The sequence below is a fragment of the Lagopus muta genome, chromosome 1 (genome assembly GCF_023343835.1).
Source record: "Lagopus muta isolate bLagMut1 chromosome 1, bLagMut1 primary, whole genome shotgun sequence".
Lineage (NCBI taxonomy): Eukaryota > Metazoa > Chordata > Aves > Galliformes > Phasianidae > Lagopus > Lagopus muta.
The window spans coordinates 21,304,570-21,326,833 of record NC_064433.1 but is presented as its reverse complement, the minus strand read 5'-3'; the positions used below and the strand labels follow the sequence as shown (position 1 = coordinate 21,326,833).

The 22,264-nt window shown below is 36.5% G+C and overlaps 1 protein-coding gene across 2 annotated transcripts in view; it reads right to left on the bottom strand.

Annotated features, from left to right (window-relative positions):
- The window catches only part of POT1 (protection of telomeres 1), a 60,801-nt gene extending 38,877 nt beyond the window's left edge, over window positions 1-21,924 (bottom strand). The window contains exons 1-7 of one of the 2 annotated variants that reach the window (XM_048937719.1): window positions 21,767-21,924; window positions 15,479-15,610; window positions 11,415-11,487; window positions 9,943-10,028; window positions 6,106-6,216; window positions 5,248-5,295; window positions 3,926-4,040 (exon numbers count right to left, since the gene is read on the bottom strand). In XM_048937719.1, coding sequence (XP_048793676.1) covers window positions 3,926-4,040; window positions 5,248-5,295; window positions 6,106-6,216; window positions 9,943-10,028; window positions 11,415-11,487; window positions 15,479-15,610; window positions 21,767-21,880 — 679 coding nt within the window. In that variant the 5' untranslated portion in view covers window positions 21,881-21,924. Of the gene's footprint in view, window positions 1-3,925; window positions 4,041-5,247; window positions 5,296-6,105; window positions 6,217-9,942; window positions 10,029-11,414; window positions 11,488-15,478; window positions 15,611-21,580 lie in introns of both variants that reach the window. The other variant, XM_048937807.1, reaches the window with a different exon arrangement.
- Window positions 21,925-22,264: the final 340 nt, after the last annotated feature.

The window sequence follows — 22,264 nt, the reverse complement described above, 5'->3', positions numbered from 1 at the left end:
ATATGCTCGTAAAATCAATTTTAAAGGTAGGAAGCGTTGATTAAATTATGAATCCCCTCTTGGTCAACTGCATATATATTCACAAACTTCTAAGTTTACAAAATCGACTATCCTGGATCAATAACTTCTTCCCACAAAAATGATAAAAAGGCTGCTGGTAAGGAAAGACTTCAAAGATTACCTTCTGCTTCTTATATTGCAATACTAAAAACAGATTTTTCTGTAGCAAGCTATTCTCTCTTCAAAACTACACTAATCATGAATAAAGTTTTCCAGTGTTACTGAGAACAGTCTAAAACTGAACAGCTGAACCAGCTAAGTTACTAAATACGTGCTACAAAATAGGGAAAGCAAAACAACATGAGAACATACATATATTATGCACTTATCTATTTCCAATATACACACAGAAACACTGATACTGCTGAAGTCCAAACTAAATAATCCAATGAAAGATGCTTTAATGCAGCTTATTCGTAACGTGGCGCTGCACTTAAGAGGTACTCAAACTTTCAGTAACAATGAGATGCATCTGGCTAAACGGATGCTTTAATTATAAAATGACAAGACTAAAATGGGTACCACTTGCTTTCAGTGGGAACAGGAAGTAAAGCTTCAGCTTTAAGCTCTAATACACATAAGGAGAAACGTATCTAGGGGAATATCCATATAGTGAATAAAGATCCAGATGGATGAAGCAAGAGTGGCTCTACCACCCACACTTCCAGCAGGGACAAGCTTAAAGCTATATGATTCCATTAACACTGTGTCAGAAATAGAAGGTATCAGTGCAGGACTGTGACAGACCTAATGTGACTATAGAATTTTCTGACAAGAGCTATTTCATGCCTTGGCAACTCAGAGCAATCATCAAAGCATTCTATACCTTCTCAAGCAGATAGAGCCCTGGATCATGCAAAAATTGAAATATTTAACTGAGAACATTTTTACACAAAAACCAAAATCAATTAAAAGTGTTTTAGAGATTTTCATGATGAAGTATGAAATGAATCACAACTGCAACAGTAAGAAAACTCACAGTGAGAAAAGCAGTTTACAAAACTCTACAGAAGAATCTTCAAGAATGAAGTCATCCATTTCTAGATGTATGAAGTTTGTAAAATCTTAGGAGGATTTGAAATTATCCATGAATAACATGAAAATTTAGTGATTTTAAAAAACAACGTCTTAATATAATCTACTTTTCCCTCATATTAGTTAACTACCTTTAAAAAGAATAAAAAACTCTGTATGTAAACACAACAAATATTTGAAAAAAAACGTTAAGACCTGTGCTGAAGTGTGATCTTCAAACTGCTGTATTATGGTTCACTGAAGGTGATGAAAACAAACAACTGGGCATAACAAACATTTCTGTTCTGTTTTTTGGGGGAGTTTCTTGAGTGAAAGCACGGAACACAACACTTAGATGTTCTATTACTATGCCACGAGAAGTACTTACAAAATATGCTGACAGACTTCAACGTAACCAGATTTTTTCTATATGCAATATACTTCATTCATATACTGGAGTTATTTCATCTCTCAGTCCTTGTTTCTTTTTAAAAATGACATTAAATTACTCAAATTATTTTTTCCTTTACTTTCTCCTTAACCTTTTTTTTTTTTTTTTTTTAATCTTTAAGCAGTGTATTAGAGCATAATTAATGTTAAAGTGCTGCCTTAGGTTTCAATTAGTTTTTTCTTCTCCTTCCCTCTCCTCCTTCTTTAAAATAAAGTTACAGAAAGAGCATGAGCATACAAAAAAAATCACATTTGTCAAAAAATATATGTATATATACATATACATACATACATATATATATATATATGTTCATATATAGATACATACACACACACACACACACATATAATATATATATAAGATCAAAATAGAAAAGAAGTACTTTCAAGCTGAACAAGAAACAAGAACATTTACTTTTTTAATGGGCTGGTATAGAGTACCTTCCACATCAGCACTTTGAAAACACCCATACTTTTCAATTAGTCTAACGGAACATGCAATTCCACAGTGGAACTTCAGTGTTGTCACTGAATGTCACATCATGAAGTAAATCTTCAGTGGAACAAACTGCCACACGCCTTCCATTGATAACTGAACTAAGTTTTCCTCTTGTCAAAACGTGCAAAGTAATTGCTCTGTTCCATAAAAATAAGACTGACAGCCTTCCTGCATTTCTCCCACCTACCAGCAGTTGATGGAGTATCTGCTATTGCATGGTGGAACGCTTCAGTTGCCTCTTGTCTTGAACTACTACATGGAGCAAGTCTTGAAAGGTCCACAGGTTGCTTTGATGTGAAGGCTACTTGCAGACTATAACAAGAACCAGCACCTCCTGGCAAGCTGGCACATACTGCTCCTGGACAAATGACTTCCCCCAGCACCACACACGCTTTCCAATTATTGGTGCACACAGACTTGTAGCTATGAAACCTAAAAGAATCTTGCAAGTGTGTTCTCCTCACAATAATTTGTCTCAAACTGAAGTCCAAGCATGCATATACAATAAATTGTATAACGTGACATTCTTAGCGTGGGAAGGCAGTAGCTTGAATTTATCACTTGAATTTATTATCTTTCATCTGCCTTAGAGAGCTATACTTGCAAACAATAGCATCAGGTAATGTCTTACAAAGTCAATTTTAAACAATTTTTCAGTTCTGCATGTTTTTAAACAAATTGATAGAGCTTGTTTTACAGAGGCACTGATTTACAATTATTTTGTCTGTCAATCACTAAGAGGTACTAGAAACCAAGGCTGGCCTTTCTGTTGGTTTGGTGAGGTTTTAACAATTATTTCAACAACTAAATTATAAAAAGAATTAGAATGTTTAAGAGAAGAGGGAAGGTAACCTGCCACTGCCAGCACTGTAAAGAAACATTTTTCACAATCAGAAAAAATTAAGATGTATATAACATTGTTTCTCAGAAAACACAACTCACTGCTCAAATAGCTGAATGTAATCAGTCTTTGGGCAGGGGGTTCTGTAACAGCACGCCGCATTCATCAACCATTCAGAAAATGAGAACTGCCTACAGATCAGTAAATCTAAAAAAGTAATTACTAAATTAAAATGAATACTAAGATGTCTAGACATAGTGCAGATTAAACAGATATTCCTGGTTGTTTTTCTAGATATGTAAAAAAGTTCCACAGGTTTGCATTACAAAACCATCATATTGCCACCCAAAATTGACCGATTACTCCCTAAATGCCTTCCTCCTTTCTCTAATATGCCCCCATATAAGATGTGCTGAAAAAGAAAAGAGTAACTGGAAGATTTCGTTTTTCCTCACAGGCAATGCAAGGGAAGATTTTAGAATTGATCAAATAGCAAAATGTTAAACTGTTTATTTGTTACTACACAAATCGAAAATTGACTTTCATCTGAAACATTTGCAGTGTATAATTTCCTTTATTAAGTTTTGTGTATAAATGAGTATATAAAAATACATAATCATTTTTATTTATTTTCAAGAGGATGAAAATACATGCACTGTATTTGCTACAAAACAGATGGACCATCACTTGTCCCATTCCTAAATGAACATCTATTTTTAAATTCTAATGCTTGAAATTCAGTTGCCTATGTTCTTTAGATTTGCTTTTTGTTTCACAGTTGAGAAATACAACTGCCTCACCAACATTTCTTAAGAGTGCAGGGAATGCTTTTCTAGGAGCAAATTTTGTCATCTGCCTGATAAATATTTACTTCACTTGCTATCTGCACCAGTCTGCCTACACTGGCTCAGATATCCATTAGTTATTTTATTCTCCTGATATTATCTGAGAACCACTGCTAAAGGATCTGCCAAAGGACTTCTGTGATCAATTGTAACAGAAATAACTATGAATTTAGTTCTGTGAAAAGAGATGTTAAATTTTTTGGAAGTAGTACATACCTGTTCCTTTGCTTATATAAGGAGGCTTGAAGAATTTCACAACGCCGTACAAATTCACTACAGTCCCATCTTTCAAGCAATTCAAAGGAGTATACACGTATTTTGGTGCAACAGACTAGAAAGGCATGGTAAAATTAGGGGACAGAAGAAAAAAAATTATGCAAACGTTCATCTAGAATTCTGTGCTTTTAACACCATTCAGACTCAGATATGTTTTTAATTTGTCTTAATAACTAAAAGCTACCTATTCTTTTCCTAGCTTATTCACTTAAGATTTTCTAAATGTTATTCAGAATTTTATTCATTCATTCACATACAAAAAAAGCACACCTCATTCCATTTCTTCTGTGAAATATTTCTTACAACCAACTAGTCAGCCAGTAGGTGCAAGTAAGATACAAAAGTGAAGACAGAAGAACAAGAAGATGAAAGTCATCATAATAATGTTTTTTGTTTGTTTGTTTTTTCCAGGCTGGTATTAACACATCCATCCAAATGGCTTTTTTAAGCTACAAATTATTTTTAAACTAATATTGGCAGCACTGCTGCACAGAATAACCACTTTGGGCATCTTACTTCTCATAGTTACATGTAAGTTTATACTGTAATAGCACACCTGTCAGAGGATTAAAAGAAATCAAGGACTAATTTCTACTATCTAAGGACAACTCTCTTCTCAACTTAAGATTATAGAACATGAATCTCTTAACATGAGTTCTCCCAAACTGACTGAAAACTGCATTTTACTGATTGAATTGTGGAAAAAAATAAAACTCTCAGGTAATTAATACAAAGTCAAGCTGCGTTATCTTCAGTACTAAATCTTTAACCTGATGATAAAGAACAATTAAATATCATCTATCAAATTTTAGGCCTTTAATGTACTACTTCCTGTAGAATTGTAATTTAGACAGGTAAAGGCTTTTTCCTAGCAGAAACCTAAAGAAATATTAAAACACAAAGTCTGATTTTAATCAAAGGAAGATTAACCTTTTTTTTAAAAAAAAAAAAACAACAACCTCCTTTGGTATGGAAGGTACTTTATTTATTCATATTTCCTAAGCCAATGTGTAGCTTATTTTGAGAACCAGACAGAAACAATGGCAGAAATATTACTTTCTCATATTTCATCCTCTTTTCAAGGCATGCCATTTGTAGAAATAAAAGCTAAACAATGACTGCCAGAATAGGACCATGAATGTAAAACAGGAAAGAAAAAGAATTCTACATATTCTTATTTACATGCAGTTCACCTCATATTAAAAATATCCTGAATTTTTAGAAAATTCCCCGCTTAAAAAATATCCTAAATATAAACTCACTGCAGATGTAGTTTCTGAAAAAGGAGTTATGCTTGGCTGTGTACAAATCTGAGGAGAAAAAAAAACAAACACAAACTTAACTGATTACAAAAATGAAGGCAGCACAAATATTGTAACATTTCATACAGCTGAATAATAAACACCTTTGCTACTGGAATCACTTCTGACACCTCTGAATCTAATAAACTTTATTCTACACAATAAACAATATCTGTTCTGATTACACTCAGACAAAAGCAACTTTAAACAACAGTTTCTGAAGCAGAAACTCCTCTCTCACCCTTTACCTTATATGCATTATTCCCTTCCATTATGTGCAAGAGCAGTTCAGAAAGTTCTAAGGAGCTATCTCAAACTAACTAATGTCAAATGCCTGCACTCAGCAGGTAGAAATTTACCTTGAAGATCAAGATAATTTGGATCTGGCAACACTTTGCATCACTTCTATATTGTATACTTTGACACAGATACTGTACTCTCGTTTGTCATCTACTACAAAATGTTATTCACTGCCGTGGACTGTTCTGCACAGAGTATTACCATGAAGGATTTTCAAGCAGACAATCCCCATCCAGACCTTACAGAGTCTTGGGCAGAAAGGATAACACCCATTCTCATCCATCAGAGATAAATACAAATGTTTCATCCACATACACTACTTTGACAAAATGGATGGAAGAATGTATTACATAACTGTAGGCACACACACAAATGTGTCCAGATCATTTCCTCATGGTCATGCTGTAATAATCTGCAGCACTTCAAATTCTAATAGATTTTTTCTCTATTGTAAAGCATAATTTTAATGATGGTATTTGGAAAAAAGAGGTTAAAAAAAAAATCTAAGCACCCACTTACATAAATGGCTGATCCAGCTTCTTCAGACACCTGCAGGTGACAAGCATGTCTACCATCTTCTCTTGCTGTAGGAGATTCTGTCACCTTAAATCCAGAAACCACAAAGGTGTCCTACGGAGACAGGTGATAAACAGATGAGTGCTGTGCATGACATTATGTTTAAAAGAGGATTTAATGTCAAATTTCACTCTCAAGTCTTAAGACATTCAGTTAAAAAAAAAAATTCCAAACATTGCCTTTAATTTCCTTTACGTAGCAATTTTACCCTAATTCTAATTCAAAGAGAATCATTACTCTTCGAATACATTGAACATTGACTCTTTCCTGCATAAAATTAACTAAGCCAAAAAAAGCAGTCACACAACCAATTAATATTGAGAAAGCATTCCTTCTTAGTGGTTGTTTGTTAGTGTATTACAGCCTCACTTCAAAGACAGTCTTCTTGTAGATACTTTCAATTTAGTTGGATCAATATCCTCCAATTTATTCCTCAGGGGTCCAACAGTTAAGTAAATGACTAAATTTTGGGTAGCAAAACAGATGCTACAAACTTCTGTGATGTCCCTCTTAATCTTCTGGCACAAGAGGCAAATCCATTTGCTGCTGCATGCTCACTTTTGGTACAAAATTCCTCACACATCACAAAGCAAAGAAGAAAAAGAATTACTTAAGCAGAAAAAGATCTAAGTTCCTGCAGAAGATCACCTTTTAGTAGCAACCTTACAAAAAAAAAAATAATAAAAGAGAGAAGACAGATGAAGGAAAACACATTTAGGAGATAGACATGTTAAGAAATGTATTTCTGACCAAAAGAAACACAACGCTAGGAACTACGATACAAAACAAAGCTCCTTTAGAGTCAATTGCTTTCTTGTCAGAACAATACAGCAAACTTGTTCCAACATACCTGCTCTTGCAAAACCTTCCACACACATACAAACACACCTGAGAACTACCATACTAGACTTGGTGTCTTTTTAATCCAAGCTTCTACCAAAAGCACTTTCTGAAGTTTTTTATGAATCACTTTTGTTCATGTTTTTATTTGATTACAACATATATATATATATATTATATACACTGCAACATATACATGATTAAAGCTGTTTATTTAATATTGCATGACAGTAGCTCCTTTAGCTATGTCAGCAATCTGATAATGCTGACCTCAATAATAAAGGGCCCCAAATCTTTTTCTTTTTTTTTTTTTTTTAAAAAAAGGCTGTTACCTTAGGTTTTATCAATATAATCATTAAAGTAAACAAACAAACAAACAAAAAAAAAACACCCTGCAAAAAAGATTGCTTGATCAGACAGTCTGATACACAAAACTAGTGCCATATATAGGAATAAAATGTGTATTTTGACTACAAGATAATGTGCAAGTCACCTAAGTGTAAGATGTACTCAGAACTAAATAGATTAAAACAGGTGAAAACAATTACATGGATTAATATTCTCTGCACATGAAACACACAATCCAGCTAATGTACATTAAAGTTGTTTCATTCTTTTCATATACAGACAGAAGCAATACACAGAAACACACACTTCAGGAAAATTAAGGTGGTTGTTTTGTTTTTTTTTTTGCAGAAAACAAGTTCAGCACATCTTTCCTTTCTCTGTTGCTGATGCTCTTTCATGGTGTTCCTTCAATAGTGCAATTAACCTTCATGCATTATTCCTGTTTCAGCATTTTGTTAGATTACAGGAGGCGTAAGGCTCTGGGACTTGGCTGCTGAGTCAGGATTGGAGCTCTGTAGAGCTGACTTGACTTGTTCTCCTTTGTCAGGAGGAACTTTAGTATTACACAGACTCAAGTGTGTACACAGGTCGATAATAAATTGAGGATTTTTCTTGTGAACAATAATAGATCATTGGTGGTTACTACCACTTGAAGGGTTGCTAAGAGTTGTTGTTTCCTATAGCACTCTCTGGGACCCATCTTTCTATCCTCTCATTGCTGCTCAGGGCCTTTTACGTGTGCTTTAATCAGGACAATAAAAATAGTCAGTTCCTCATATTTAAAAATTCTGCATCCTGTATAATTAGCAAATTAATTCAAAGACCTCCCAACCAGGAATTACTGCCAAAATTCTTGGAATGCAGGAATCTGTATAAAGACTGACAGTTGTTATCTCACATACAAATCTAAGATTTGCAAAAGAAAGATTTTTCTGTCCCAAACTGACTGCTGATCTTCAAGGTATGTTTCTTCCGCACGTGTAGAGGAACTGTTAGGTCAGAGCCTTAACTGGTCATTAAGCACCTGGTGAAGGAGTGTGGCTGGCCCAGGTAGCACAGGCAAATTGTTTGTATCTGTGCTCCCCACGTGACCAGAAGGCACCAGAAGGCATGGACACAGGCAGAGCCACCCTAGGCTCAACATGATGGCTAGACACTGAAAAGAGAACATCTCTTAGATCTAGGCTGCTTCCTGGGAAGGAGCGCTGCATGGCCAGAGGTCCCTTTTACCAGTTGGGTGAATTCAACTCTTCTTTCCATATATGGTTATCAGCCTACCTGCAAATACTTTGCCTGGTATTGCCAAGAACCTGTCAGAAACAATTTTGCTTCCTCATAAGCAGAACAGCATGGCATGAGACAAACATCAAAACCAGGCTTTGATTCATAGCAGAATCTCCTGTACAACTGAATACCCTCTGACCTGCACACATTACCATCCAGAATGATGACCCTCTGTATCGTTTCCCCAAGTTCACACATATGGCTAAAATTAGCTGTGCATCAATTTCAAGGTCAAATTAATAGGCTCTCCTCTCTGCTGAAATTTCTGCCTTTTCAAATCAACTGAATTCCAAGCATACTTGACCACACTGGAGAGTAGGAAAATGTTCCTTATTGGAAATGTAGCTAGGCACTGGAACAGTCTCTCCAGGGAAGTGATCACAACACCAAGCCAATTGGAGTTCCAGATGCATTTGCACAATCATCTCAGGAAATACGGTTTGAGTTCTGGGTGATGCTGTATGGAACCAAGAGTTGGATTTGGTGATCCCTGTGGGCTCCTTCCAACTCAAGACATTCTGTGATTCTATTATCTGAGCCGAAAAGCTTTGATAAAATTTTAACTTAATTGTTCCTATTTCCATGGTTGAGAAAGCCTTAAATTGTTGCTCATAAAAATATTTCCATGAACCTGAAAACAAAAACCAGTTTTCTTTACTAAATAACTTTCCATCTTCAATATGAATTCCTACCATAAATAATAAAGCACTAACATGAGCCCATAGCATACAGCATACTTTAGGTTGATATCTGGCTATCTGTCAGCAAACTGACAGGCAATCTAATCAAAATTGTTGAGGTAATTGTTTTCAGCTTGCAACACACTCTCATCAAACTCAGACTGATTTGCCAATGTCCTTTACCCCGGAACTATAAAACCAAGCTTTCTTTTCTAATGAAGTAAGATGCTAGCAACATACACAATAAAAAAAGTCTGTGCATGTAGCTTCAAATTATAAAAAAGAAAAGTTTTAGTGTAACTTAAACCTTAAATCAATTAAAATTTAAAATCTTATCAAAAGTGTGGCAAGACATCTGACTTAGAAGCATAAATGGACGGCTTCTCTTTCATCCATATTCTCAATCCTTTTCTTGCTAGGTAAAGGAAACAGCACTGACAGACAAAAAGAACTGCTCTATTTCAGTATTACTGTCAAAAAGTTTACATAAACAAATACTTTTTTTGAGTTTATAAATATGAACAGACTGAATAAACTACTTCTAATGTTGATAATAGCTATATGAAGATAAAATAAAAACATCTCCGGAAAACAGTCCATAACATAAGAAAAAGTGAATATATTTTACCCCATTACGTATAAGTTTTGCACAATCTTCTGCCATTTTTCCATATATTAGAACATTGAGGCTGTTAATCCTTGAACATGTGTCATCTAGGAAAAAAATAATGTATCCAATTATCATTCCTTCTTTAAAACAGCAATGGGAAAAGGTTTCCAAAATAAACGCATCTACAGAACATAACATTTTTCATTCCAATTAATTTACAAACAGAAAATTACATAAATAGCTGTGCAATTGGGTTTATGTGCTAACTATAGGTAAATCAACAATCTGGATGGTGGCCAGCATGGTGAGAGAGGTGAAGAAAGAAGGCTCTTGGGGAGACGACACTGTGGTCTTCCAGTACTTGAAGGAAATTTATCAGCTGGAGGAAAACCAACCCTTTACATGGACAGATAACAATGGGACAAGAGGGAATTGTTTTCAACTCAGAGAGGTGAGATTTAGATATTATGAGGAAATCATTTTACTCAGAGAGCTGTGAGGCATTGGCATAGGTTGCCCAGACAAGTTACGGGCGTCCCATCCCTGGAAGTGTTCAAGGCCAGGACTGATGTGGCCCTGGGCAGCCGGACCATAGCAGAAGGGGTGGAGCGGGATGAGCTATAAGGTTCCTTCCAACCCAAGTCACTGCATGGGTCTATCAAGTAAGTAGTCTTTCAGATAGACTGAAACAGACATCAAGTTATTTTAGAAGGTTATTCTAGCTGTTATCATTTCAGAAATAACACTAATGATTTAAATGTGTGAACTTATTTTTGAGACTGTGCAGAATATATGAAAACTCTTAACCTTCCTGAAAAGTCTTGTGAAATTAGCACGACTTGAGAAGTTTTGTTGCTGTCCTCAGTAACCCCAAAGCCAGAAGATAAACGACTTTGTTCTCATCAACTTCATTCACCTCTGGTAACACTAATCACAAGCAGCATTTTCATGTAGGATTTGAACTCCTTAGCCTACAGTTGGGTCACAGACACAGAATTTATATATTCCAAAAGGCTTATAAGGAGCAAGTGATGATTCCCTAACAGAAAGAAGAAGAACCATCTCAAAATCCCTTTCTGAACTGGTTAGTTTAAAGCAATGCAACACATGTACTGCAAATTAGCATACTGTTCTATATCAAATGTGTACTGAAATAGCATACACTGGGTAACTGTTTACTCTGTATTTTTCTTAGACCTTCTCTATGATAAGTAATTTAAAAATATGCTGTACTCATAACTAATGAATTTTCTGAAAAGTATTTTAAAAGATTCTGTAACAAGAAGTCAACCGTAAATCCAAATACCGTATAGCCTATATGGAAAAGTTTAAAATAATCTATTTTTTATGGAGAATGAATATGTTTCAAGTATAAAAATTTTACTGAATACTAAACAAAGCAATCAGTAGTGGTGGAACAGTATAACGTAAAAAAAAAAAAAAGGTTGAGAAGTCTAGCAAAAATGAAAGTGTGTAATATGATGGAGTACCTTGAAGAACAATCTTGAAAAAGTCTGTACCATCTCCAAGTTTTGTTAGTGGGTAGGAAAGAATAACTATTCCCTAAAAAGTAAGAACAAAATTAAATACATATATATAAATACATGAACTGGGACCATACAATCAATCTATTGGTTACCGAAGCACTGATAACAAATGAAATGTCTATAAGCTTAAAAAAAAAAAAAAAAAAAAGAGAACATATCTTTCTTTGTTTTAATTGGTGAAACATGCACAAGCCAGCATAAATGAGCTTCTAGAGATTTAAAGGAAGCACTATGAATGAAATAGCACAAGTTTAAATTACTTAGATGCTATGACCTGGATAGTAAACAGAAATTGTAGCTATGGAAATACCTTTTTACTGCTTACATCATTAACACAACAGTCACACTTTTTGCACAAAGGCTAAAAAGTTGCTAAAATAAATAGGACATTCAAAACCTTGTATCAAATTATTGTCAAAGGATTACAACATAAATATCCAAATGAAATCACAGTCAAGAGATAAAAGACACAGAGATAAACAACATCCTGTAATATAAAAAATAGTTGGGATGACAAAGAACGCATCACAAAACTTGGAAACTCAGCAATATATTGATTTATCAATAACACTAATGCTCTAAAAGATGCAAATATATGTATGTGTGTGTATATTCAATCATTACAGTGAATTTCCAACTTGCATTGTAGCAAACTGTAGCAATTTTTGTTAACTTTCCTTTGGAACAAATGTGTTGGTTTTCATTTTGCTTTTCAGAAACCTGGCACCTCATCAATAAAGTTTCATCTTCAACGGAAACAAAGATGTCAGCCAAACGTATTTCTACACAGTATGGTAGATAAAGCACTATATCTACCTCAAAGATAAAATCACAGAGATTGGTTCAATGAAGAAAAATACAGAAATTTGAAAACTGAGTCTACGAACATCTAAGAGAACTATAAAACAAGACAGCAAATAAAATAAGAAGGTTCTTGTAAGGAGACAACAGATGCAATCATCTGTAACTGCACAAAGGCAACACTAAGACAACAGTCAGGTAAATCACTGTGATCTTATAATGCACATATTCTGTGGGAAACATTATTTAAATGTTAGTAAACACCTCTTAAACCACATTAAGATAAAATATACAGCAGTGAATTGCTATTGTAGAGGCTTTTCAGAGTAACGTTAACACTATAGTAACAAATTAACTAAGGAAGAATCCAAATAAAATTCAACATAGCTTATTTGACTATTTTCTATAAAGAATTAAAATTCACAAGTTCTCCATTTCCAACCCAAAGCATACAAATTTTACTACACTAAAACAAACAAAGCACCCTATGTTGAATTAATTTAATATTTACCATATTGCTTTATTGCTTCTTAGACAGTAGGAATAACTTAAGACCAAAATAAAGGTCAAAGATCTATGACTACGTGTCTTGAGCAGTTAAGCTCCTGCTTTTCACAAGGAACACAGTTACATTTTGTAGAGGGACTGTGGTATCAAATATTTATTTTAGCAATCAGCATCCGCAGAATAATGTTTTGAGATCTGTGTATAAATACTTAAAGACAGGTTTTTCACTCATTCTCAAAATCACAACTTTGGAATTGCAATTACTAGGTACAATTGTTCTTGCTGCGATTATTTGTCTTGAACTGTATTCACCAGTAAAAGAAATTCCACAGATTTTTTTCTTGTAATGAAATCTGCAATAAAGCCAAATCATTTCAGGAACACGATGTTCTTTTAGTAAAGAACACTCAATCCACTAAAGAACAGCATACATTTATGAGAAAGGGACTCTGCTTTTTGGCCATTTTTACTTTCCACTTTTTTCCTCCTACATTCCAGTATCTTCAAATGATTTCTCAGATTCTGGTACCCCATTCTTACGTAGAACTGCCTGCCCCCATCAGTTTTCTTTGTATCCTGAACACCTACTCTCTAATCCTTTTCCTAGCACAAATGCCACCCACTGCTTTCTTAATTCACCTAAAACCCCTGGGCTCCAAACTTATCTAAAATTTGCCCTGGAAAAACCTGCTCAAATTCAATCCTCCCCCACAAATCTTGCACTGTACATTAAAACTCAACAAACTTCTTCCAAATCCCTCCTCATTCCATATGCCTCTAGACTCATCCTCACACTGCTTATGTGCAATGCCTCTAGTGAATCTGTCTCCCTCCTTGCCACAGCCTAGTTCCTCAGTCTGGTCCAAAAGCCGACCTGGCAGCTGTAGCAGTGCTGTAGGGACATGACAGCACATTCTCAACTTTCGGTTCAGCTGCCAGGGTAAAGTCCAGAGGACAGAAAGTTAACAGGAGGTGGCATCAGGTTCAGTCAGGGCACAGCTCAACTGAGGAGGTAAGGACTTTTTTGTACTGTTTTCCCATAAATTCAAATTAAACTCCATATTCTTCAGAAAGATTTTTTGAAACTCTGGAGTAGCATGCTGGGCCATCACTAAGATAACCTGCAATCAGTGCATTCTCACACTTGCTTCAAGCTTGGCTTGCGGAACTGGAATCTCCAACACATTTAATGGTGTATTAGCACAAGCTTTATCAGTCCTGCAGTTGTTCTGTTTTTATGCCAAGCCATTTCAGCCACCTACTAATCCATGCAGCATGAAGTTTTTTTCAAGCAAAATTCTGAGAAAGATTCTGTGCACTTCCAGCAATTACAATATCACATGTATGCTTAGTCTGTTAATAATCATTCTGCTTACCTATTGGAAACATTTATTTTGGCAGAATCGTTTTCTAATTCAACTTCTGCCTACTTGAGTATTTCTTCTGCAAACAAGAATCCCTGTCAGTGTCCAACCATTCTTGCAGAAAGAACTTTTAAAAGTAAGAAAGCCTATATGCCCTGCAGGTGAACGAAGACAGAAAACTATATCCTGAGGAATAAAAACCCTGCTTACAAGCAGCACTCTTCATTGATAATTCCATTTGTCCCCTTACGAGACCCAACGGAGACTGGATCACTCTTATTTACGTCATCAAATCACCTCCTATCACATGCTGCTGCGCTTCCAAAAAAGGCAGTTTTGCTCCTTTCTGATTTATCTAATTGCAGTACTCCTGGCATCTCTTTGACACCATAATGAATCAGTCTAGAGAACAAGAATAGGTGAAAACTATCCTCTCACTGTTAATATGATTAGTCTTGTGCAATTTATTTCCCTGAACTGACTCAACACAGAGTCAGAAAAGCACTAGGGCTGGACCTGGGAATACACAGGTGAGGAAGCAAGATGTTCTTTTTGTATACAAACTGGTTCAGTTTATGTTTCTAAAATATTTGTGCCATTTTCTTTACGATACAAGTCACCTAAGGTTTTTTCCAGAATTTGTTTTCATTCTGGTCAGAAGGTAAGCTTGGGATAATGTTGACTTTCTGCCTCGTAAGTATCGAAGATGATAAACAGGATTTTCAGTAGCATATATGCAAAAAATTAAACAGGTTGAAAAAGAAAACCCTCAAGAACTGATGCTGCATTTTACATAGTATATTTGTTTTAGGAATGAAAATATTACTTCTGCACTTCACTAGACTGTACTTTGAATCTGAAATATATTTGGGACTCCTAGAGAAATATAGTGCACAACTGATAATAAATAACAAAACTATTAGCACCGTGGTGCAGATAATTGCCACAGAGACATCTTTTCATAAAAATGGATACTGAATTGCTTCATACAAGAAAGGAAAACTGCTTTAACGGTCGTAACAGAGAAACATGATCTATAAGGAGCATAGTAGTGCTTACTGCTATTTAAATATACATATTTACACCCTCCCTAAAACCCTCAATTTTCAGCAGTCTTCTGTATACTACTGTAATTAGGTAAGAGGAAGAACTGCAAACCAATCAAGTCAATAGCAACAATGCAATGAAGTTCAACACTGCCGACAAAAAAGATATGCAACAGATCAACAGAAACAGCACCAGTAAGTCAACAACATAGCTGAAATGTGGGGACACTTCACAAATTAGGCAGGAGCTATCTCAAAGCAAACCAAAATTTGTTTGTTAGTAAATTACCTGGAAATATTTGTTGGTATGGTCAAGTCCTATTTGCAAATGTTTTAACTCCTCCCTCTGCAAGTGGCTTGGAAGCTGAGTCTCAAGTTTTCCTTTAATGATCTTTAGCAATTGAACAGGCATAGCTGATATCTAAACGACAAGAAACAGACTCCTGATGTTACCCAAATACATCAAATTAAGAGTTACTAGAAGTTCCAGCATACTCAGAAGGGGAAATCTATTTTCTAAAGGGAGAGTTTTATTAAATGACTAAAAAACTTCAGACGGATCAGTCTCAGTATTAAATACATCAGGAAGAGACAGTAACATTTGCTACACATCTGCTAACATTTGACAGACCTCCATGATTATTTTGAAAACATTCCACTGTGTTGAAAATGGCAACAAAATATTATTTTACTCATGATTAATAGCAGCTGGTGAATATAAAGGATAAAGAGTATGAATACTTTATATACAAAATACATGCTAGAAAGCAAGCAGGGACTTTGAATGGAAAAAGCAGAATCATGTTGCCACGAAAAGCAGACATAAAGCTCGAGCTCAATCGCAGTATTTCAGCAATTTAGAGAAGAGGGTGCACAAGTGACAAATTATGTTTGTACTGCTCTGTTTTTCAGAACATTTTGTGCTTTAGGAAAGATTTCAACTCTGCAAAACTAAAAACAGCTGAGTTACTGCATGTTAACTGACTAGGCTTACCACACACTACAGAAAGGCCCTTACAGTAATGGGAAGCTGTTAGTGAGAATCAGTCACATAGCAGATCTCTGCGCTGAGGACTTGCATTCATGATGCTGCCCAAGACACAGATAGGCTGCCTCACCTGGCACTGATCTCAAGATGCAATGCAGTAATCCCCAGAATTAATTGCAGCAGCCTTCATCAAACCCCAGAACCACAAAAGCAATTCAGAAAAAACCAGCCACTTGTACTCAGAGTCAGTAACAAAGCCACAGTGCCATGCATCCTACCTCACAACATACATTAGGTTAGCAAGTTGTTTGTTTGTTTTTCTGTAACTTTCACCTCAGCATGCACAAGACAAGAAAGCTCCAAAAAAAAAAAAAAAAAAAAAAAAAAAAACAAAAAACTTTTCAGTTGGAAGTATCTACTTATGGCTGTTTACAAGGGTGGACAGTGATAGGACAAGGGGGAATGGTTTTAAACTGAGACAAGGGAGGTTTAGGTTAGATATTATGAGGAAGTTTTTCACACAGGGGGTGGTGACACACTGGAACAGGTTGCCCAAGGAGGTTGTGGATGCCCCATCCCTGCAGGCATTCAAAGCCAGGCTGGATGTGGCTCTGGGCAGCCTGGTCTGCTGGGTGGTAACCCTGCACATAGCAGTTGAAACTAGACGATCTTTGAGGTCCTTTTCAACCCAGGCCATTCCATGATTCTACTTCATACTACAACCTAGCAGGATGACAATTTATTTCATCTGATCTATTTCATCTAGAAACAGTGAACTTCAGAGTTAATCAGTAACATTACTTTTCATTCAGCAGCACTATAATGAGCTAGGAAGATGTACAACATAATGAATTAACACTTCTTAAATTTCTTGCAGTTACAGTACTTGAGCAATTACGGAGATGTTTGTTTTTCCCAGAGATGTGTAACAGCAAGATGCATTTTGTTACAGTTCAAAGATGGCTGTTAAATCAAAACAAAGAAAGAAATTCAGGTTCAAAAACCGCCTTCAAATTTTGCAGCCCCTTTGCTTTCTTTTGAGACAAAAGATTTTGCCATTTATGTCAATTGGACAAATATTCTACAAGTGTCTCTATGATTAGAAAGGAAAATTTATGAAAAGGAGCCATATGTCAGTTGATGCAGTGGGACGTAGCCATATTATTTCCACTACTTACTTCATGTTTACTCCTACAATTTAGGTAATTTATGTAAATAATATACAAGTTGAAAACAAGGATGGTTTATGGTGTTCTTTTTTTTGTAATTGTTAAGTTTCCGTACATGTAAAAATAAGTTCATGTATTTTAAATAATAATCACTGACGCTCTCAGGTTTTTGTTCTCTGCAATTAAAACATAAAGACATTAATGTGGATGCGTGCACATGCATATGCACATGTATATGCTGTAGTTCTAAGACCCACAGAAATACATTTTTGAGATCAAATTGATACAGCACGGGCATCCCAAATCTAGATGCAGATGTCTGTAGTACTCTCCTCAGTGTTAACAGCAGCTCAGTGAAAGTAAGTCTGCCAGGTGTCTCTTGTTCTCAAAAGGCTAACTGCGTAGCACTGACAAGCATCCCTTCAAATCTGAGTCTGCTGCTGTAGAATTCTCTAAGTGGCATTGCAGTTACTCATCAGGCTGTGATAGGTAAGAAGCATCACGGGGCACTCCTCAAACAGCAGAAAAAGTGGATGGGTTCAAAACACACATAGCAGAAAGAAAAAGGCAGTGAACTAAAAACCTCTATTGCCTTCCAAAAGCTAAAAGTGACAAACATACAGATCAGCCTCTGTAAAGGCTTAATAATTTTAGCCATCAAAGAATTATGTAAATGATTTCATCTTGCACGTGAATTCAGAAGAGAGAGAAAAAGAGATCATTCATCACTTGCTTACTAAGTGAAATGTAACTCTGAAGACAGCTATGGGCTGAACTTTCCACATTCTGCTCTACCCCATAATTGTCTTTCTACCTAATTTTACCTGATTTTCTAACTTTTATATTTCTGACAGTTCAACAGTCTACTATAATCCAATAGTTCTATCTTAATTGTCTAGGGAATATTAACATATGTTCCAAAAGCATATAAAACACCTTAAACCACAGTACACTGGAGAACAACTGCCTAGTAGAAAAAGCTTTAAACAAAGGTTAACCTTCAACAAAAATAAGCAGCAATTTTAGAATTTGTTCTTTTGGATGCATTGAGACATGTCCCACCAAGATAATGCAATCATAGGATGTCTCCATCTTGAGGTTCAGAAAGAAAACAGTATGCTACAATAAAATAATAAGTTTTAATAAAGAAGGACTCCACCTCATTTCTTTCTCTTGGAGCTTAACTTTAACAATCTCAGACCTCATTTAGGAAGCTAAGAAGCTGTCTCGGGTGCAGGCACAAGAAAAGCTGTCAGGCTCACAGTCCTTTCATCAATTCATACAGAAGGCAAAAGAACTAGCTTTCCATTTTACTTGCAACACACCTCAGAAACAAGCTTTGAGAGCCTGGTAACTTTAGTGTTAAAGTATATAACCCAAAGCCTATGCACTTACCGAATCAAGCAGTAGCTTAGATGTGGTTTAAAGACTGTAATTTTTGAACTGAACACTGCAAAATAGGGTGTTAGGCAGAACCTGAGCATTGAAGCCCTTTTGTGAAAGTCATGTTCTTTTTTTTTCCCCCCTACATGCTTTTTAAACGTTTGTTAAAACTAAAAGATCTTAAATGTGTTTGGGAAAAAAAAACAAAAAAAAACAAAACACACCAGAACTTGAACTCTCAGATTAGCTCTATAATCCTTTAAGGCACACTGCAAATCATTAAGACAACACAAGCTGCAGTGGCAAATGCATTTAACACCACACAGTCACAAACAAAACTGCTGATCTGAACAGTATCACAGCATGAATGAGAGAATAACAACAGAAAAGTAAGCAATATTTTTCTTACTAAGAAACATGCAAGAAGAAATGTACAGAAATGTAAAGAAGAAGTATAAACTTGTTCTTATCAAAAGATTAATCACTACTTCTGATCTTCCTCCACGTATCTCTAAGAAACACAAAACAGCACATCTTACACTTCAGCTAGCATAGTAAGGGGGTAAAAATTTTCTACAATATTTTCAACACAGAAAACTGCAGGTTGCAAGCTTGCAGGCACACAAAAACACTCTCGTGTACTGCTGATGTTAAATTAAATATACCAACATGCTGTAACAGTCTAGAGGGCATTCTTGCAGTTGAAAACACACCAGCCATGACAGATAGGTCAAGTCAGCCTCCTGTTACAATCACTTCACATACATTCTGGATATACAGGTTGCTGAATTCTTTTGGAAAATGCTTTTCGAGAATCTCTAGAATGCAATGAAGATCAACTGAATTTTTACAATCATAGCAAATTATAAATAACTCAGTTTAGTAGTAATGGAATTATCACTCAAAAGACTTCGTAACTCTGAGTAGATATGAGGAACCAGTAATATAAAGAAAATAACATAAAGACAATCACAATTAATGTCCTACTTTTTTTCCCCACTCCAGATCAAGGGAAACAAGCATTTAGTCAAAAATATGACAAAGAGATTACAAAGGAATAACTGCACGCTGCATTTATTTGTTGAATGGGTCCATCACTTTTGTCTTCCATGTCCAGTTGAAACATACAATTCTGTTATTATCTTCAGAAGGGGAGTCAAAAGACATTTCAAAACAAACAAAAAAACAAGAGCTCATAATACAATCCTAAGAGATGTAAGACAACCTTCACTGCTTACTGCTTATACCAAAATAGTCAGAATATGAAATACATGCTACAGACAATAGAAGTACCTTGCAGACCCTGCAAGTGTGATAATGCAACTGCTCTTAATCATGAAAAGAACAACACTGGAAAATAAGTCCATTGATACTCTTCATCCTGACCCTAGAATTAAGTTCAAGTGGGAGGAAACCGAAGTTGCATTCATTTTATTCTAACAGTACATTAATCCAGGACATATTATCCAGCATGGGATAAAAAAGAATTACATTTCTAACTGGATTACACAGACCCATCCAACCTATTAGCTTTTGTTCAAGTCAAAGGTGTGCATACACTATGGGTCCTATTTTTAGGCATTACTGCAACTAATAGATTGTTCTTCTGTACTCTCTTTCCAGAAATGAGATTAGCTCTGAAGCAGAAAAATAAAGAAATCTCAAGAAGCAATAGATAAACTGGAAAGATTACTTTTTTTCTCTGTAACAAGAAACATTTCACTGAAAATACCATAAAGAGGATTAATGTCATTTTGGGACAAGCTATAGCAGTTTAAGGCACAAGGAAATTCCTTATCTATCAAAGCAGATGCTACTTGCAGAGATGTGCTTTAAGTCATTCTCCAAATCAGAGAATAAATGTGGACTCAGAGGAAATCTCACCAAAATGCCATGAAGAATGACATAACAGCCAAGAACATTAGCATGTAACTGATGGGGGGAGCCAAAATGGTATATTTCTGAAGCCCCTACAAACACGCAAAGGACTCAGCACAATATCTGGGATCACTCTGCAAGATCTAAAACAAGTCTGAAGAAGGCAATGATCCACCTTTAACACAAACGTGTATGTAGAGACAGTAATGTAGTCTTATAGTTTCTGTTCAGTTTTCTCATAAAAACCATTAAACAAACAGAAGTCCTACAACCTGGATCAATCCTCCCATCATCAACAGGAGCAATCTTTTGTTGTATTGCAGTTTTGGTACAACCAAGAGGACAACTTAAGAAGAAAGACCTAGTCTGGAAGTTTTTTTCCCCTCATGTTGTAACCTGAGGAGAAAACATGACATCGTCTAACTAAACAAAAGGAAAAGCCAAGAGAGCAGCATGACACCTTGCTCCCTTGGCTGCTTGGATGCATGTGCTGCCACAACCCTTCAGGGGCACGTGAACAGCAGTAAGTTCAGCCCATTTTTGCTCTAACAGAGCTGACTACTATCATACAATTAGAATTCTTACAGATTAATACAAACTCATTTATTCATTTCAACTTGTAATCTACTAATTGTACAGCTTAACAGGCCAAATCTATGCATTTCTGGCGGAAAATGTTCTGTTACTGCCATTTATCTCAGCAGCACTTCAGCCCTGAGAAGCAGCAGAACTGCACTTCTTGTGAAGGCAGAGAGAGGAAGCTCAGTGCACAAACTGTGAGGGCTAGCATTAAGCCAACAACTGCCAGAAAGCACGTTTAAAACCAATGGCCTGGATGCTTACTTTAGCATGAGAACTACAACGTTATAAGCACTGATGATATAAACGTTTTTCTTCTGAGCACTCAGCGCCAAACTGGCTTAAACAGGATTAGGAGAAAAGAAATAATAGCATATATATGGATACTTCTAACCGTTATAACACTGTATCTGTCACAGCGGGGACTCGGTCTCCATAGAGAACGGCTGCGGGGCAGTTCAAGCAGAAGAGAAGTGCATGGGCTCACGCTGAAAGCAGAACCTAGTCCGGGCAGCACAGGGCAGCTGCACTCCTCCCCTCAGCCCTCGGTGAGGACACAACTCCGCGTCCCGCGACCTACTCGAGAGGGCGGCAAGGAACAGGCCGCCGCCGCACCGCCTTCCCGCTTCCGCCCGCTGCCCACAGCGAGGACCCGCGCATGCGTCCAGCCCGTGCCGATGGGTAGTAAGAGCATGCGCTGTGAGAAGGCAGGAAAGCGCTGCCCTCAACCGCGGCCCGAGAGGGGGCGGGCAGCGCGGGGAGGCCGGCGGGGCGGGGCGGGGCGGGGCGGGGCGGGGCGGTCTTGGGTGGGCGGGAGGGAAGGGAAAAGTGGCGGCGTGGTGGGGTGTTCGCTTTTCAGTAGCTTGTGGTTTCTGTAGTCCTGGGAGGTTGGCTTTGGTTTCATTTTTTTTTGCTTCTCCTCGCCAGAAAATCCCGCAGGAAATTATTTTCTCCTTTTCCTACCTGTGCTATTCTTCCACTGCAATTCCCTCTCCATGTTCTTTTGGAGTTCATTTAGTTAAGTTGCTGCTGCCCTGTCCTTGGAACATTCAGTGTCAGGCTGGAGGAGGCTCTGAAC